General features: G+C 39.3%; 1 protein-coding gene across 1 annotated transcript in view; it reads right to left on the bottom strand.

Annotated features, from left to right (window-relative positions):
- Positions 1-21142, bottom strand: part of EVC2 (EvC ciliary complex subunit 2) — a 156944-nt gene that overhangs the window by 81393 nt on the left and 54409 nt on the right. The window contains exons 8-10 of the mRNA XM_075849035.1: positions 19830-19952; positions 17127-17275; positions 5700-6024 (exon numbers count right to left, since the gene is read on the bottom strand). Of these exons, the coding sequence (XP_075705150.1) occupies positions 5700-6024; positions 17127-17275; positions 19830-19952 (597 nt within the window). The remainder of the gene's footprint in view (positions 1-5699; positions 6025-17126; positions 17276-19829; positions 19953-21142) is intronic.

The following is a 21142-nucleotide window of genomic DNA, read 5'->3' as shown; positions in this document are numbered from 1 at the left end:
TGGCGGCTACTCAAATAAAGGGTTTTCTAAAATCTAAGTATTTCTGAAGAATGGAATTGTTAAAATGGTCTGGTTTAGAAAACTCATGTTCAAATATCCGATTAGAGAATTTAAGTGGCCACTGCAGTAGCAATATTTGGCCAAAAGTGCCTTACTCCGGTGAACAGATGATCCCCAGTCCATCTTCTATTTCAAGGGTTGTCTTTGTTAGACAATCCGTTTAAAAAAAAAAAAAAAGGGGGACCTCCATTCCTAGACCCTCATCTACTGGCCAGAGTAGAGAGTGGCTACAAAAAGTTTTATTTTGTAATAAAATCTGTAATGTACAGATTACAGATGAAGGCTGGTATTACTATCAGATACCGTGTGATTGTCGTCAGGGAATAAATTGGCAAAAAAAAAAAAGAAATTGCCCGGAGCAGAAATGTTATAAGTGTGAAACCAGAGGTGATTCAACAACAGGAACGCCCACTGATCTTGAGAACTGGGTGTCCCATTTTTACTGGAGAGATGGTTGGGCATGTGCCATCTCTATTCACTGAATTCAAAAAGGTTAAAGAAGACCCAGAGGGCTTTTACCAAGAGATTTAAATCATCGTCATGTTAATGGAGTGAGACCGCACATGGGTAAACCTGGACTGGGACCCAGTCATTCCTCAGATTGGTGGAGGTGTCAATCTTCAATCCATCACTATTATCCCACCCGAGACATGTCATACGTGTGCACCTTGCAAAGACCCCTTTAAAGTTACGTCCATTACTTATAATTCTACAATTCTGCGTATTTTCCAATTATTATTGATTGAAGTTGTCCATATCTAGACACACTATGCTCTACACATATAAAGTAAAATGCAGATCAAAATGTTTCTTAAAAACCTGACTCCTGAGAATTGAGTGGGGTTGTCACAATAACAGAATTTGGAGTTCGATACCGATACTTTGTGTAGTATTGCGATTCTCGATACCAAAACGATACTTTTGCCAACAATAATTAAATAAAAAAAAGTTCTTCCATTTTCTGATGTGAGGCACGTGGTGGGATGAATTTTGAACCTTCATGTGCCTCACATTAATAGTAATTAACCCCATCACATTTTTTACAGTCATAATGGACAACATTGGGTTAATGTGTGAGGTACATGATGGGGTTAATTACTATTAATGTGAGGCACATGGAGGTTCAAAATTTATAACACCTCGTGCCCATATTAATAAGTGAAAGAAAGCAGATTTTTATTTTTTTACAGCATACACATCATAAATTATGCTATAAATTTTGTTATACAGGTTATTACGGCCGCGCAATACCGAATATGTGTATATAATATGTATTGAAAGTTTTATTTTAATGTTTATTGTAAAAAATGTGTGTGTATTTTTTTTATTTATTTAACGTTACTTTATTTTTTTTTACTTTTTTATTTTCAAATTTTAATGTACTGGCATATATCTATATGCCAGAACATTAGCCTGTGTACTGATAGTATACAGGCAGTAGTTAGGACATACCTAAATATGCCCTAGCAACAGGAAACATGGTCAGACAGCCCTGGGGTCTTTCAATAGACCCTGGGCTGTCTGCCCATATATGGTATGTCCCTCGATCGCGTCACATGGATTCCCTGTGACACGATCCAAGGGACATCCCCCTTCTCATTTCCCCTTGAATGCTGCGGTCAGTTTTGAGTGCAGCATTCAAGGAAATAGAGGCGGAGATCAGAGGTTTCCCTGATCTACGCCATTAGAGCGTGGCTGCGGCTGTGTAATACAGTCAATGCCCCGCTCCTGACAGCTAGATGTGGCGGTCAGCATGAGGTGATGCGGCCGGCGATGGAGTAATGAGCGGCTGCACCGATCTTCAGGGCCGGCACTCATTAGTGCAGCGCCAGTCTCATCACCTCATGCTAACCGTGCGCGCCACACTTGTCAGGAGCGAGGCAATGGCTGTGTTATATAGCCGCAGCCCCGCTCTGACTACATTTATGTGTTAGAATACTAAGCGGTGCGGCCGCACAGCTTAGTATCTAAATACATGAATTAACGGTTTTGAACCGTTTGAGGGTGCACGGTATGGATACTTTGATGCATCGCGCAACCCTAGTTATGAGTATGTTTCTATCTTCACCTTTAAAATAATCACAGCCACAAAAGATGCAGGATTACGCATTCATGGCATGTGTCACTTTTAATAATAGAGTAGGCTACAAAACGTCTTAGTATTTCTCCGTGTTTCCTCCAGGCCGTGCCTCTGTATATCCTTCCTCTATTAGCTAAACTGATTCATACATCAGAATGTAACCAGAGTGTTTTCTTACTGCATTTGCTGGTGTTTACAGCGACCTTTCAAAGTTTAAAACCCCCAAGGGTCTGTTAGCCATTTATTCATCTTGTAATATGACAATAAAGAATGATTCACTGCAGAGGCTCCAGAAAATTGCTGCAAGCAAGCCTCTGAACGGGAGAAAAGCTGTGCATCGCAATACTACTCATATCATATTTGTGGAAAGACCACATAAGCCTTGCCCGGGCAGGACACATACTGGGCTGATACTCCGCTCATCTTACACCATATTATTTGTAACGATCCATATTTTATGCATACATTATAGATATTTATAAATCGGTTGAAGGGACACTCCAGGGATTCCCATGTATTAATAAGAATGTCCACTGGACATCTTCCTTCCTTAGTCCTCTTATCAGCTAGGCCATGCAAATCTGCTCAGGGAATTGACAGCAACCGGTGCAACGAGGAACGGAGTGACATCATCAGATCTCCTTACAGAATTTGGGCTATGGGCTTAAATCAAACCAAGGAAACATCTGCATGGAGTTTGTATGTTCTCCTTGTGTTTACATAGGTTTGCTCCAGTTTCTTGCCCTACTTTAAAAATATTTAGGCTTATTGGCCCATGTATGTCTCTAAAATATGGAAATTAGTATGTAAGTCCCACTAGGCATAAAAAGTGACGTGAGTGATGACAATCTTTGTACAGCACTGTGGAGTATGCTAGTGTTATATAAGGATAATAATGGAGCATACATAACTTACTGCACATGAGTTGACCCAAATGCCAAAATTACTTGTAATCACCAAGTTGTCCTGTCCTATGCCACAAGCTCAGTGAAATGTCAGATTAGAACTGTGTATTCAAGTGGAAATCATAAATAGAAAAGCATGACATTATGCAAGGTTTTGATGCTCAAGATTTAACCTGGCCAATGTCTTGCAAGTTTTCTCCCGTTCCCATTTTTTGTATTTCAGAAGTATATGGTCTAGTAAATATGGATGTCTGAATGCAGCCTTAGTCCAGCAGGCACCAAAACGAAATCAAAATTGGATCTAGACTTAGAGATGTTCAGTCGAAAAGTCTGGCATCACACTAAGCCTGCCATGCACGGGACTTCTGTCCGGTGTTCATTTTATTGGTCAGAAAGAATATAGATCAAAATACAAACTAAAAATTTTAAGGCCTGAACTTTCTGCCACTTTCCCAGTTCTTCCTGTCACTGATTGAGTTCTAAGAATTGGAAACCATAATCAAGCACAATTGCTTTTAGGACTACTTTCTTTTAGGAAAGTTGGACCACCAAATGTTTTCGAGCATTGTGTGTTGGACAACAACTTATTAAATTTGGGTTCCCCTGAAAGAAGCTAACAATTGGCATCTACACCGAAAGCCATCACAATCCCCTGTTAGAAGAAGGGGAACAATATTACATAGTAACATAATTTGTAGGGGTGAAAAAAGACATCGGTCCATCCAGTTCATTCTATTATTCTTTAATGTTGATCCAGAGGAAGGCAAAACTCCCACGAGGCAAAAATGAAGATGAAGCACTGTAGAGCACCCACTGAAATCAATGCACTGCTATATCGGTGAGCACCCTCAAATCTACTAGGCCTAAAAGCCATGTTGGATGTGGCTATCTAGCGAAGAGCAGGGGAACCCCCACTAGAAGCAAAACCTGCCCTAATAAGGCATATGACAAGGAGCGGTCTACGGCAGTCAAACCCTTTGTTGGATCATGTTACCGAATCAACCAACCCACTTACTGACCCTGCACTCACAGAACTGGTTAATGACATTGCAAAAAGGGATATCCTCAATTCTGTTTCATTAAAAGGAATGTGCACCGTTAAATATGTCCTGACAGGTCATTAGGGATATCAGATGAATGGAAACCCTGACCCGAGACCCGCAACGATCTCTGTTCTTTGATACATAGGAGTTGCAGCCACTTTATATTTTTACATGGTACCCACTAACATGACTTATTGAACCTAGGACTTCTGTTAATCTGATAGCGCTCCCAGTATAATTAAAGGGGTTTTCGTGGAAAAAAAAACATTGATATCCTATCCTTATTATAGGCCATTTTTTCGGCCAAATTTTCCAAAAATCCCAGACAGCCAACATATTTTACGGACAAATTGGAAAAAGATAATGAGTCATTAATGTAAGGCTTTATTCAGACAAACGGGAATTACGTCCGTGCAATGCGCGTGATTTTCACACGCGTCGCACGGACCTATATTAGTCTATGGGGCCGTGCGGACATGTGCGTGATTTTTACTCAGTGTGAGTCCGCTGAAAAAAAGTCACGACAAGTCCGTTGATTCGCGCAACAGCTGTCAAAAGGATGAATGTAAACAGAAAAGCACCACGTGCTTTTCTGTTTACAAACATCCAAATGGAGTGTCATAATGATGGCGGCTGTGCGAAAACCACACAGCCGCGCATCATATGCTGCTGCCACACGGAGCTGGTAAGTGGTTTTTGCGTGAGCAAAAACGCCACGCTCGTGTGAATCCAGCCTAAGATTATAAGTATTATAGGTCTATAGCTTAGAATAGTGATATAAAATCTTAATAATCTGTACAAGCTCCATCAGCTTAAAAAAAAAAGGAATAATCATAGACATATAATTTTTTTATGGACACTGGGAAAACGTTCCCTATTTTTACACACTGTCCAGGAATTTACAGACGGTTGGCAACCCTGTTGTCAGTGGTCTGACACCTAGATCAGTAGAATGAGTTGGCCATGACACTCTGTGGCATGTAGCAGTCCCTTAATTGTTTATCCAGGAAAATCATCTGTAGATGCCTCTGTGTACTGCCGCTCAGCCCTATTTGAAGCTAATTCCTTTGCCTGGATATACATTAAAGGGGCCACAATGCTCACCGGAAAACCTCTTTATTGGGACTCTAATGCCGGTCTATTTCACTCATGGAAATCTCCAATCTAGCGATTGGTGAGGGACATTTGAAATGTGAGCAAATGTTTAATGGTACACAGTCCCTGTAAGGGCAAGAATATAAGGAACAAAGAAGCAGTCCCTGCAGCTTCTCTGGGGTATGAGGAGTAGAGCGCAGTGCTCCACGCCCCTTCCTTATGGGGCCTAGGAAACTGCGTACCTTACTCTTCCCACCAAAGAGTAAGGAATTAGCCAATATATGGGGGTGTAGCGGCACCAGGAGCTGGGACTTTTCTACTGATTGTTACTATGTGGTCTACTATTCTCGGAATATAGAATTACGCCATGCAAGAAATTTATTCTCTAGTTAACTCAAGTTCCTATTTTGAAGGATCTTGGAATCCTAGAATTTATGAAGAGAGGAAAATATGAATCCATGACTTGATGGTTTCCACCATGTTTTTAAGAAAGATCACACTTCCTTGAGAACGTACCTTCTCCCCAGAATTCTTCAGGATCCCCTCCGCCTCTTCAGCGGCTTTTTTCTGCCTGCCATGCTGAATGTCCATTTGTTTCTTGCTATCCAAATGACATTCTGCGGTCAAAGCTACCATCTTTCTCCGATGTTCCTCTTGTGTCCTCTTCTTAAGGTCAGTCCATTGGCCACTTAATATCATATTCATTCTCTTCTCCTCCAGAGGCGAGAGGTTCCCCGCTACGGTCATACTTCTCAGTAGTATTCCCGTCACATCTTTGTAGACCTGGACTCGACAGACTTCTAAATAAGCGTCTGCCTGCGTCATATTCCCGATCTCTGAGCTGGAAGCAAAAAAATGAAATAATTTATTGAGAAGTTACGATAAACATTTGGGCTTATGTATCATGGAGAGAAAAAAAACATGTAGCAGGGCTGAAGTTGTAATTTAAAGGGGTTGTCCACTTTTTATTTTTTCTATTAATTTATTTATAGAATAGGAAATCATACGGATTACTAATATACGTGTATTTAAAATTCTGCTCACATACATTTCTTATATCAGTGCCGTTGTCTCTGTCGAAAAATAAAAAAATGGTATAGCCCACAGATTAGTCCACAGTAATGCACCCATAGGATAACTGAATGGACAGTCACGTGACTCACATCATGTGACCCCTGACATTCAGGTAACACTGTCCAGGTATATAACAGGTTAATAATAGGTTATTGAGGAGCAGAAGTTATAAAGTATTTCTACATCCAGCAGCATCTCATCATCATGTCCGTCATGTCTGTGAGGAGCCGCTCTTACATGCTTATCACTGTCTCCTCTTTGTGTTTTTAAAATGTAACTTTATTTACAACATGACAAAATCCCCTTGAGACAGGCAGACATTTTATAAATCATCTAGAGACTGTGAATCTATTGTTTATCATTATTCCACCAGTTCACCTATTCATATAGCCCATGTTGCCCCAACACAGTGTGCGTGTGTGTGTGTGTGTGTGTGGGGGGGGGGGGTCACATGACTGACGCCATGTTTAGTCATATTCAGTCAGCCTGTGGATACATTTCACAGGACTAATCTGTGGGCTGTACCATTCCCCTGTGACAGGGGGGTCATGCACTATAATACATGTATGTCAGCAGAATTTCTAATACATGTATATTAGAAAACTGTATGATATCCTATTCTACATATGAGTAAAAAAAAAAAACTAAAAAAACTTGACAACCCCTTTAACATCTATCTATCTATCTATCTATCTATCTATCTATCTATCTATCTATCTATCTATCTATCTATCTATCTATCTATCTATCTATCTATCTATCCCATATCTATCTATCTATCTATCTATCTATCTATCTATCTAATATCTATCTATCTATCTCATATCTATCTATCTATCTATCTATCTATCTATCTATCTATCTATCTATCTATCTATCTATCTATCTCTCATATCTATCCCATATCCATCTATCTATCTCATATCTATCTATCTATCTATCTAATCTATCTCTCATATCTATCTATCTATCTATCTATCTATCTATCTATCTATCTATCTATCTATCTATCTATCTATCTATCTATCTATCTATCCCATATCTATCTATCTATCCCATATCTATCTATCTATCCCATATCTATCTATCTATCTATCTATCTATCTATCTATCTATCTATCTATCTATCTATCTATCTATCTATCTATCTATCTATCTATCTATCTATCTATCTCATATCTATCTATCTCATATCTATCTATCTATCTATCTATCTATCTATCTATCTATCTATCTATCTATCTATCTATCTAATAATATTCAAAAAATAGGCAGCACTCCGCAGTAAATGTGAAAATAGGGTACTTTTATTGCCCCCTGTGCAACGTTTCAGCTCTGTCCTCTAGAGCCTTTCTCAAGCAAATAACATGTGATACATTCCAAGTATATAACATAGTGACAATCAAGTGTGTGAATCAAACATAATCAAAGAAAAAGTATATAACAGCAACAAAAAAATAGCGTAATAAATATATAATAAAAAGTAACACATCAGAATTAAACATATAGTGTCAAAGTAAGATGGATAAGCAACAGTTAATGTGCATATAACTCACAATACAGTTAAAGTATCCAATTAAGAGTAGTGTTCACATGTGTGTGAATCATGTGTGAAACATAAAAACAAATTAAAATTGAAAATCACCTCAAAGGACGTGCTATCACGGCGCCGCCATAGCGGTAAGCGAAAAAACGCTATTGCGCATGCGTTGGAATATTGCCATGTTCTAAATATTGCGGATATCCGGTATGCATTCGCGCATGCGCAATGAAGCGCAGACGCGATGCGGACATCTTTAAATAGGGAAAAGTCCCATTTGTTTAGGGTTATATCAAAAGGTATGTGTATATATATCTTAAATAACCGAATCATACCATAATGGGGACTATATAGCTCCCAATCTAAGATAAAGCTTTATCAATGGAGAGTGTGAATACATTCAAATGAATGTCCCAACAGGGCATCCAAAGAGGAGAGAGGCATAAGCGCAGCGGTACAGCCCTGTTCACACCAGAGTTTTAAGTATTGTTGTTAGAAATGGAGTTCAAGGTGTGGCCGGTGGCCATTCTATAAATGCCCATCCCCACCTCACTAGTGGGTAAAACAAATGCAATGCAGACATGTCATATGTCCCCTTGCCGTATTGTTTCCCGTAACTCCTATATTTGTTCTTTGAGAAGTCAAAATAAATACTGCATCTACGTCCAAACCTCTCAATCCTATAGGTTCTATCGATATGTATATAATACACCCTCTAGAGATATAATAGCATACTACATATACTGATATATATTTTTTTATAGAATATTATAATATGATATCCGCAAAAAATAAAAATTGCAAAAATTCCATGAAAAATATAATAATTTTTAATAATATTGGATAATAATTATACACAGAAAAATCCGTGATATTCTTCGTCTGTCGAGGTAATCTTCAAACAGGTTCAAAAGAACGCTCTAAAGAAAAATAGAGAAAAATAAATATCAATATTTCAAACAGGTAATAAAACCAATAAGTATACATGTTAATAATTACTGATAATAACATCAAGTGTATCAACATAATGGGGCATGATGGAAAGAGGAGGGAAAATCTCTCACATTACTCCACTAAACGCATAATCGACATTGAGCCCATTTGGTTTCAGGGTGTTGAGCCTATTGATCCATTGCAACTCCCTAGTTTTTAATAGTCTAGTCCTGTTGCCACCTCGTCTCAGGGGGGGTATGTGATCCAAGATCCAAAATTTTAGTTGCTGTTCTGTATGGCCCATCTCCGAAAAATGTTTCGAAACAGGTAAATCCAAACGCTTTTTTCTAATCGTATACCTATGTTGGTTTAATCTGATTTTTAACTCAAGTGTGGTTTCTCCCACATATAGTAGATGACAGGGGCATTGTAGAACATAAACAACAAAATCTGTGTTACACGTTAGAAAATGTCTAATCTGGAAGATTCTTTGCGTGATGGGGTGTGTAAAAGTGGGGCCTTTTTGTATAAGCTTACAATTTATACAATTTAAGCAGGGGAAACAGCCAACCCTGGGTTTAGCCAGATATGTCTGTCCAGTGGATTTAAGGGACCCAACATCGGTTTTCACCAATCTGTCCCTAAGGCTTTTGGATCTGCGATAAGAGAGCAGCGGATATTTCGAGAATTCAGGAATATGTGTCAAACAATTGTTTAACATAGGCCAGTGCCGTCTGATAATATCTGTAATAGCCTTACTCTGATCTGTAAATGTTGAAATAAATGGAATACGATCCATTGTTGATTTAGTTTCCTTAGGTCTAAGAAGTGTGTCCCTATCCATTAGAGCTACTTTTGACCTATGCTTATTCAATATTCTTGCTGGATAACCCCGAGTACGGAATCGATTGATCATGTTTCCGAGAGTCACGGTGGCGGTGTCTGTGTCACTGACTATCCTTTTGACCCTCATCAGTTGGCTAGTTGGTAAATTCTCAACCATACTACGTGGGTGGTTGCTGCTATATAGAAGTAGATTGTTGCAATCTGTAGGTTTTGTGTAGAGCTCAGTACTGAAGGTGTTGTTATTGATCTTAACCAGGACATCTAGAAACTGAATCTCAGTATCTGACTGTACCAATGTAAATTTGACCTTATCATCATGCATATTAATGCATGAAAAGAAGTCCAAGAGAGTATCACTATCCCCTGACCAAATCATGAAAATATCGTCTATGTAACGCCACCACTTAATAACATGTTTAAAGTGGTGGGATCCATAGACAAAGGCCTCCTCAAATGATCGCATAAATATATTGGCATAAGTGGGGGCAATATTTGACCCCATCGCCGTTCCTTGTAGCTGGAGATAAAAATTGTCACCAAAGAGAAAGTAATTCATACTTAGAATAATCTCTAATAATTGCAAAAGGAAGGTGCAGCAGTCAGGTGTATAATCCGATGAATTGAGGAAATTATTGACCGCCTGTATACCCCTGGTATGGTCTATCACAGTGTATAAATTAACCACATCGAACGATACTAATGTGACTTTCGTATCCACAGGTAGAACTACTTCATTAAGTTTATTTATGAAATCAGATGTATCCCTAATATAAGAGGTCGCCCCGATGGCATATGTTCTTAAAATCTTATCTAAAAAAATGGCAATGTGGCAGAAAATAGAATCAACCCCTGACACAATGGGTCGACCCGGAGGGTCAACTAGGGACTTATGTATTTTTGGAAGTATGTATAAAATAGGGGTTCTAGGTTGTGTGATATATAGATACTCTGCCAAATTCTCATCTATAATCCCACCCGTTTTAGCTTCATCTAATATATTTCTAATCCTCCTACCAATTTCAAATTTGGGATCATATGGGATTTGTTTATACACTGTATCATCATTAAGCTGTCTCATGATTTCTCTAAGGTACATAGTAGTATCCATTATCACTACTGCCCCACCTTTATCAGCTGGTTTTATAGTGATATCAGTGTCACTAGCCAATTCCTCTAATGCTTTGGACTCCTCACTGGTTAAATTAGGATGAGTAAATTTAAATACATTAGTACATTGTGTTTTAAGATTCTCAATTTCACCTTTTACAGCTGCAACAAAAGCATCAACAACCGGTAAATTAATTGGTGGCATAAAATTGCTCTCTTTGTAAAGACCAAATTTTCTAAGATTTAATTCAGAATCAGTATCAACATTTAGATCAGATATAGGTCTACCAGAGAACCAGCATTTCAATTTGATAGCTCTAAAGAATTTAAACAGATCAGCTTCAACCTGGAACCAATCCGTCAGAGATGAGGGGCAAAAAGAAAGCCCCTTATCTAGAAGCCTTTGTTGTGGTTCAGACAGTACCTTGGAAGATATGTTTACAACTAACGTTTCCGTAATGCCATCGCTCCCCTTTTCATCATCTGTCTCGGTCTGCTGCCTCTGTAGTTTACGTCGCCAGTGTTGCCTTGTTCCCCCACGTCTGGTACGCTTCCCGCTGGTGTGGAAGTCGCCGGGGTCTCCCCCAAAAAAGACGGGGGAGACCCTCTTATATTAGGGATACATCTGATTTCATAAATAAACTTAATGAAGTAGTTCTACCTGTGGATACGAAAGTCACATTAGTATCGTTCGATGTGGTTAATTTATACACTGTGATAGACCATACCAGGGGTATACAGGCGGTCAATAATTTCCTCAATTCATCGGATTATACACCTGACTGCTGCACCTTCCTTTTGCAATTATTAGAGATTATTCTAAGTATGAATTACTTTCTCTTTGGTGACAATTTTTATCTCCAGCTACAAGGAACGGCGATGGGGTCAAATATTGCCCCCACTTATGCCAATATATTTATGCGATCATTTGAGGAGGCCTTTGTCTATGGATCCCACCACTTTAAACATGTTATTAAGTGGTGGCGTTACATAGACGATATTTTCATGATTTGGTCAGGGGATAGTGATACTCTCTTGGACTTCTTTTCATGCATTAATATGCATGATGATAAGGTCAAATTTACATTGGTACAGTCAGATACTGAGATTCAGTTTCTAGATGTCCTGGTTAAGATCAATAACAACACCTTCAGTACTGAGCTCTACACAAAACCTACAGATTGCAACAATCTACTTCTATATAGCAGCAACCACCCACGTAGTATGGTTGAGAATTTACCAACTAGCCAACTGATGAGGGTCAAAAGGATAGTCAGTGACACAGACACCGCCACCGTGACTCTCGGAAACATGATCAATCGATTCCGTACTCGGGGTTATCCAGCAAGAATATTGAATAAGCATAGGTCAAAAGTAGCTCTAATGGATAGGGACACACTTCTTAGACCTAAGGAAACTAAATCAACAATGGATCGTATTCCATTTATTTCAACATTTACAGATCAGAGTAAGGCTATTACAGATATTATCAGACGGCACTGGCCTATGTTAAACAATTGTTTGACACATATTCCTGAATTCTCGAAATATCCGCTGCTCTCTTATCGCAGATCCAAAAGCCTTAGGGACAGATTGGTGAAAACCGATGTTGGGTCCCTTAAATCCACTGGACAGACATATCTGGCTAAACCCAGGGTTGGCTGTTTCCCCTGCTTAAATTGTATAAATTGTAAGCTTATACAAAAAGGCCCCACTTTTACACACCCCATCACGCAAAGAATCTTCCAGATTAGACATTTTCTAACGTGTAACACAGATTTTGTTGTTTATGTTCTACAATGCCCCTGTCATCTACTATATGTGGGAGAAACCACACTTGAGTTAAAAATCAGATTAAACCAACATAGGTATACGATTAGAAAAAAGCGTTTGGATTTACCTGTTTCGAAACATTTTTCGGAGATGGGCCATACAGAACAGCAACTAAAATTTTGGATCTTGGATCACATACCCCCCCTGAGACGAGGTGGCAACAGGACTAGACTATTAAAAACTAGGGAGTTGCAATGGATCAATAGGCTCAACACCCTGAAACCAAATGGGCTCAATGTCGATTATGCGTTTAGTGGAGTAATGTGAGAGATTTTCCCTCCTCTTTCCATCATGCCCCATTATGTTGATACACTTGATGTTATTATCAGTAATTATTAACATGTATACTTATTGGTTTTATTACCTGTTTGAAATATTGATATTTATTTTTCTCTATTTTTCTTTAGAGCGTTCTTTTGAACCTGTTTGAAGATTACCTCGACAGACGAAGAATATCACGGATTTTTCTGTGTATAATTATTATCCAATATTATTAAAAATTATTATATTTTTCATGGAATTTTTGCAATTTTTATTTTTTGCGGATATCATATTATAATATTCTATAAAAAAATATATATCAGTATATGTAGTATGCTATTATATCTCTAGAGGGTGTATTATATACATATCGATAGAACCTATAGGATTGAGAGGTTTGGACGTAGATGCGGTATTTATTTTGACTTCTCAAAGAACAAATATAGGAGTTACGGGAAACAATACGGCAAGGGGACATATGACATGTCTGCATTGCATTTGTTTTACCCACTAGTGAGGTGGGGATGGGCATTTATAGAATGGCCACCGGCCACACCTTGAACTCCATTTCTAACAACAATACTTAAAACTCTGGTGTGAACAGGGCTGTACCGCTGCGCTTATGCCTCTCTCCTCTTTGGATGCCCTGTTGGGACATTCATTTGAATGTATTCACACTCTCCATTGATAAAGCTTTATCTTAGATTGGGAGCTATATAGTCCCCATTATGGTATGATTCGGTTATTTAAGATATATATACACATACCTTTTGATATAACCCTAAACAAATGGGACTTTTCCCTATTTAAAGATGTCCGCATCGCGTCTGCGCTTCATTGCGCATGCGCGAATGCATACCGGATATCCGCAATATTTAGAGCATGGCAATATTCCAACGCATGCGCAATAGCGTTTTTTCGCTTACCGCTATGGCGGCGCCGTGATAGCACGTCCTTTGAGGTGATTTTCAATTTTAATTTGTTTTTATGTTTCACACATGATTCACACACATGTGAACACTACTCTTAATTGGATACTTTAACTGTATTGTGAGTTATATGCACATTAACTGTTGCTTATCCATCTTACTTTGACACTATATGTTTAATTCTGATGTGTTACTTTTTATTATATATTTATTACGCTATTTTTTTGTTGCTGTTATATACTTTTTCTTTGATTATGTTTGATTCACACACTTGATTGTCACTATGTTATATACTTGGAATGTATCACATGTTATTTGCTTGAGAAAGGCTCTAGAGGACAGAGCTGAAACGTTGCACAGGGGGCAATAAAAGTACCCTATTTTCACATTTACTGCGGAGTGCTGCCTATTTTTTGAATATTATCAAGTTTGGAGCGTGGTCTGTTCCTGAGGATTTGCACCCACCATACACCGGTGCTGCTAGATATATTTGTTTATCTATCTATCTATCTATCTATCTATCTATCTATCTATCTATCTATCTATCTATCTATCTATCTATCTCATATCTATCTATCTATCTCATATCTATCTATCTATCTCATATCTATCTATCTATCTATCTATCTCATATCTATCTATCTATCTATCTATCTATCTATCTATCTATCTATCTATCTATCTATCTATCTCATATCTATCTATCTATCTCATATCTATCTATCTATCTCATATCTATCTATCTATCTCATATCTATCTATCTATCTCATATCTATCTATCTATCTCATATCTATCTATCTATCTCATATCTATCTATCTATCTATCTATCTATCTATCTATCTATCTATCTATCTATCTATCTATCTATCTATCTATCTATCTATCTATCTATCTATCTATCTATCTATCTATCTATCTATCTATCTATCCCATATCTATCTATCCCATATCTATCTATCTATCTATCTATCTATCTATCTATCTATCTATCTATCTATCTATCTATCCCATATCTATCTATCTATCTATCTATCTATCTATCTATCTATCTATCTATCTATCTATCTATCTATCTATCTATCTATCTATCTATCTATCGTTTTAGGCAGGGACTACACGGCGACTTTGGACACGACAATCATGCGGCCAAAGATTACTATGTTCCGTAGCGCACATGGCAAGTAATGAAAGTGAATGTGGTCGCAGTAATTTTACTGGACTGAGCGACTTTTGGCCATGGGACCCGTGTCGTGGCCAAAGTCGTTTTGTTGCCCCAGCCTAGAACTATAATATATATATATATAGCAGAAAAAGAATGGCGACAGCACCCTGCAACACTAATGCCACCTAAACCACTAAATATAAATAAATATGCACTAAAGCTAAATCTACCTACAATAGGGAGGTTCTTAGTGCACATTTTGATCAAAAAGTGTTTGCCCATCTGCCACGACCTCTGTAAGGTGGGAAACTACGCTGCACATACACCCAGAACTGGGACTAAGCCTACATGTATACCTGGGGATGTATATATAATATTATGGAAGCTATAGATGAAGAGATAGGCAAACAAAAAAATGTGCACTTTAGATATATAGATATATATATATATATGGATGTAGATCATATATAGATTTACAGTTTTAGGCCCCATGAACACGGCCATAATTTTGATCCTCAATTACGGACTGTAATTGCGAATCAAAGTACGAACCCATTAATTTCTATTGCCCACCAACGCCTTCCCATATAAATGACCCGCAAAAAAAAGGACATGTCCTATTTTTTGATTTTACAAACCGTGCTCCTGATTTTACGGTCCACAAATGCGAGTGTCTGACTGCAGCCGGCCGTGTGCAGGGGGCCTTAGACTGGGGCTACACGGCAACTTTGGCCGTGACACTGTTCGCATGCACAAAGATCGCTTTGGAACCAGCTTTGGAAAATTTGCTCTCCAAAAGCCAGTTGGCGCACCATTTATTGTAAGCCCCACCTTGCGCACAGCGTGTATGAAATGCGCACATATTTGGTATTGTTGAAGTCGGCAGAAGTTGCCAAATATGTATTTAGGTGTGTTTACCCAGTGGCATGCACCAGATGTTAAAAAAACATCACCTAACATTACATGCTCCCATTTTTCTTAACTTTATTTCCCTTTTCCATTTTTAAAAAAGTAAAATCTATCTATTTTTTTTTTTTTTACTAAATATGGAAGCCCAACATGTTCTGGAAAAAAACAAGACCAAATATATGTAGGTTGGAAGATTAATAGGAGAACAATTTGCTTTGAAATTGGCATATGGCTAAAACGTGAAAATGGGCCTGGTAAGGACGGGGGGGGGGGGGTCAAGCCTCTGGTGAGGACGTGGTTAACTCTTTGAGCAGGCCTGCGATTGTCCCCTAGAGGGTACTACATAAGGATTTATACAGCCCTCAATGTACACAATAATAAATCCCTATAAAGTAAGCTCCCCCTAGTGGTAATTTTGTCATGAATCTCTATAGTTTTTATGAAGTGAAGCAGGAGATTTTTAGCACTGTATCAGAAAAAAAAAAAAGAGCTCTGACCCCTTAAAGGATGTATTATAGGATTAATCAGCATATTTATCTTAGAATGAAACTTTGTGCAAAGGTGGAGATTCACTTTAAATGTAAGGTCCATGGCTGTTTCAGTGAAGGGATCCCGCTACTCGCGTCTATTTGTTCATGTTAGGCTCTGTTCACATATGCATCCTTTTTTCCGTTTAGACCAGAAACCAGGACACCTGCCAGATCCTTTGTGTGACAGATACCTCCGGCACCCAATGGATATCACTGACTTATAACAGGGTCTGTCTGATTCTGTCGTGGTGTCCATGGTTCTGAATCGCGCTGCTTGCAGATGTATAAGTTATGACAATATCTTCCAAACCATCATATGCCATATATATAGTACGGCTGGGGCTTTAGGGACCTTTCATGCACAGGACCACAGGTGCATCTGTACCCCTTAGAATGTCAATGACGACATCCCAAGCTATTGTGTTGTTCTGAGAATAGTAAAATAGTTTTGCATTTATTTCCTCTGTGAGGGCAGCCGACAGATGAAGGCATTAAACAGGTGTTCCACCACTTCAAGGCATAAATCTTGCAAGCAATTATTTTAATACAGCAGCTCATAAACCAAAGTCCAATAATTATGCAAAGTTGGGTCCTAGGTGGACTCCTGTAGTGAACAAGGGAAGGAATTTGCATTTCAAAATCCTTAAAATTAATTTATTTGAGGAGCTGAAATTCCACTATTAATAAGTGCGAAAAAAGAAGAAAAAAAAACTTCCGCCCCACTGGGGCTAATTATTTTTGTAAAATCTGTATTCTTTGCGGTTTATTTCCCTTCCAAGGCAGAAAAAATAAAAGAAAGACACAACAAACACTCACTCCTCCAAAGCTTGCAGCCTGTTTTCTGCCTCTTCAAAGCACATTATGTCAATCAAGTGGTCAACGCCAGTCAAGTCTTCTGAAAGACCATCGGACGATTTGGCTGGAGATTCACTTTTTTGCACGTTGTTAATTTGATGTGATTTTCCCTGAAAATGTCAAATAAAACACTAAATTAATGTTGACGTTCAAGGCAATTGTGCTTAGTATCAGTATTCTTCTGCGATTTCACAATCTAATAGGTTCCTGATCACTTCAAAATAGTCATTATTGGATCTACATAGAGTAAAAAAACATGATACAATCCCAGCGGTACACGCACAGCTCGGCTAAATATTATTTACGGCTTGTGATGAGTGGAGAAGCCGGAGGCAGAGGAACAGGGTGGTTTATGTTTGGATGTTATACGGCTTGTGATGAGTGGAGAAGCCGGTGGCAGAGGGACAGGGTGGTTTATGTTTGGATGTTATACGGCTTGCGATGAGTGGAGAAGCCGGTGGCAGAGGGACAGGGTGGTTTATGTTTGGATGTTATACGGCTTGCGATGAGTGGAGAAGCCGGTGGCAGAGGGACAGGGTGGTTTATGTTTGGATGTTATAAGACTTCCTGGGATAGATCAGTTCTGGGAAAACCAGGTCGGCACAACCAGCAAAATAACTACGATCTATTTCCTAGGCTTTGAGTCTACATGATGAAAAGCATAACAAAAACGTACGCTGTAATATCAGAGCTCAGGTTCTCCACCTAAATATAATTTTGGAATAAGCCTCATTTATCAAAACTGTCTGACAAAAACTGCCTGTGTTGCCCATAGCGACCAATCAGAGCACAGTTTTTATCTCTTAAAAAATTAAAGTTGTAATTGGTTTCTATGGGCAACAAAAAAGTTATTTTCTGTTAGACAGTTCTAATAAATGACACAATGTAAGTAATAGAAGAGATCTAGACAGGGTACTGAGAACTACTAGAGCTCATTTCACTTCTCTGCCCAAAGCTGGGTGCCAATTTGGCCTAGAGTTACAGGGGTTTTCCCATCAGAGACATTTATGACATAACCACTGGATATGTCATAAATGTCAGATAGATGCGGGTCCCAGCTCTGGGAACAGCACCTATCTCTAGAATGGGGCCCCCTAAACCCCGTTCTGCCGCTCTGTGTTGTGGCTGAAGCGTGTGAATTCCGACCATGAATTACGGAAACAGCATAACTCTCATAGTGGTGAATGGCAGTTACGGAAGCAGCATAGCATGCGAGCTATGCCGTTTCCGTAGCTACCATTCAGTTCTATGGAGCTTATGGAAACAGCGTAGCTAATCGAGCTACGCGGTTTTCTTCTTCATGGTCGGAAATCACAAGCTTCATCCACAACACAGAGCAGTAGAACGACGTTTAGTGGGCCCCGTTCCAGAGATAGGTGCAGGTCCCAGAGGTGGGACCGTCACCTGCATCTATCTGACATTTATGACATATTCTGTGGATATGCCATATATGTCTCTGATGGGAAAGCCCCTTTACATACTTTAGTATTCAGAGGCAGACTGGTTAATAGGGATGTGTTGGCTCTAGTTGTTAGGCAGTGTATCCCTAGCAACCAGTCTGACTTCAGTAGTACAGTTCAAAGCTGAACGGACACTGTGTTGATAGGAATGAATAGGAATGGTAGCAGTTAAGCCTTGCTTTTCCCATATCAGCCGGGGTTATTAATCAGATTTTTAAAATGGAGAAGACACATAAAAGGATAACTCCATGGTGTAATTCACCAAAGCTTAAAATGTAAACATCTTCTATCTTGAGTAAGGGCCGGTTCACATGAGCGTTGGCTTTCCGTTCCGGGGTTCCGTCGGAGGTTTCCGTCGGGTGAACCCCGCAACGGAAAGTCAAACTGAAACCACAGCTTCCGTTTCCGTCACCATTGATATCAATGGTGATGGAAAAATTGCTAATGGTTTCCGTTCGTCAACATTCCGGCAGGTTTTCGTTCTAATGACTAGTCGACTGCGCTATTGATTCCGTCTGAAAAATGGAAATCTACCTGAATGGTGACGAACAGAAACCATTAGCAATGTTTTTGTCACCATTGATATCAATGGTGACGGAAACGGAAGCTGTGGTTTCAGTTTGACTTTCCGTTGCGTGATTCACTCGACGGAAACCTCAGACGGAACCCCGGAACAGAAAGCCAATGCTGACGTGAACAGGCCCCAAGTCTAAAGGTGGCCAAACTCGCCGATTTCAGCGGGACCAGCCGACCATCTAATGTGTATGGGGTGTTCCAAACGCTGTTCCAATGGCAGATGTCGAGGGAGAGAAGGATCGGGCAGTTGCATTTCAACTTGCCCGATCCTATTTTTCTCTGGTGAGATGAGCCACCACCATAGATGTCTAGTGGCAGGTTACTACCCTTTCCTTTTCAAAATACATGCTGAGCTGAGAATGGATGTGTACGGGGAGGATTTGGAAAAATTGCTGTCGGCCGAAGGATTGTGTATGGCCAGCCTCAGGTCCAAGTTGAAGAAGGAAAGTTACAACCCTAGATGCCACAAAATAATGAGCAAAGCAGCCCCCAACCCTTACTGTTGACTGTGTGTTTCTGAACCCATCACTGTGAAGTGTCAGTGTAATATAACAACTGGGTAGTAGTAAATGTTAAAAGCCTCCTGCTCTATTACCAAGGAATATACAAATAAGATAAACTAACTTACAGACATTCTCCGTTTTAACCACTGGGTGCGGTAAAGGAGGACAAACACGGCACACATCAGTATGAACGAAACAATGAAGGCAATGACAAATCCAGCTCCGTGTAGACCATGGTCAGGCCGAACCTGGTGAGATAATGGATAGGAATGAAAATTCCATTGGATTTACAATGAGGCAAAATAGAAAACAGAATTTTAAAAAATGATGGCACCTTTAGAAATCTGTCCCATTCTGCAAAGATAGTAGTTAGAGATGTTAGAATAGATTTTCCTGGATCCAGGTCCGTAGAAAGTCAGAATCAATGCAGAAGACAATTTGAAGGTATTTGATCATGTATCAATGTTGATCATGCAATGTATTTTACTCCAATTTCAATTTTCAATCTCCCCCAGAAGCAAGGACAGAAAGGTTTGATTAAGAGGTAACTCTACTTGAATAGATTTTCTGCTTTGGGTAACTCCTTTCCATATGTCCTCTGCTTATGGGGGACCCGGCTCCACAAAAGTCAAAAGAAGAAATATGGGAAGAATATAAAGAGCTCTGACCCACTAAAGATATATTATGTTATTAATCGGCACAGAATTTTGAATCGAACAATAAAACTGTATTTAAAGGTGGAGATTTACTTTATATGTGAGGTCCAAAACACGTGGCTATTTCGGTGGAGTGACCAGCTGCTATAGATTGTCCTTGTATCTCAGGCCTTACGATATGCAAGTAACAACAACATCTTGCAAACCATCTTATGTCATTTTTTATGGTTTGGGATAAATGTGTTATTTTTTCAGCTTTTTTTAATGGATTAGACTCAGAATCGGTTGAGGTTTTGTCATTGCAGCATTAAAGTTGAGGGTTCCTTGAAGATGGTCATGAGAAGGAAGATGTTGAATGCTGGGGGAGGGAGTCAACAAGGTTCTGGACTGGTCTAGGTCCCTTGGAGGGTTTACATGGATGTGTTAGCCAAGTTAGAGCATTAGGGTCCTCTTAGACGGCCCGACATGGGCCGTGTAAAAGAGCGCCAATCAACGAGAGAGCTCCTCCCCATACATTTCTATCATGTCGGCAGCAAGTCTCCCTGTTTACACAGGGAGATGTGCTGCCGACAACGATAATATTTTCGGCTGCATAAATGATACAATCAGCCGAAAATATGTTTACACAGGGCAATAATCCGGAACGATTATTTTTACATGGGCCTGATAATTGGCCCATGTAAAAGGGCCTTTAGGTGCCTCCAAGTTAGAGTTAAGTGGATGGAGGACAATTCCCCTGCAGCTATAGTATTAATAAATTGCCGCCAGAGTTTTGGGCTTCA

This window comes from Rhinoderma darwinii, chromosome 1 (genome assembly GCF_050947455.1).
Source record: "Rhinoderma darwinii isolate aRhiDar2 chromosome 1, aRhiDar2.hap1, whole genome shotgun sequence".
Taxonomy (NCBI): Eukaryota; Metazoa; Chordata; class Amphibia; order Anura; family Rhinodermatidae; genus Rhinoderma; species Rhinoderma darwinii.
The sequence above is the reverse complement of the archived record's forward strand: the minus strand, read 5'-3'. Positions and strand labels throughout refer to the sequence as shown.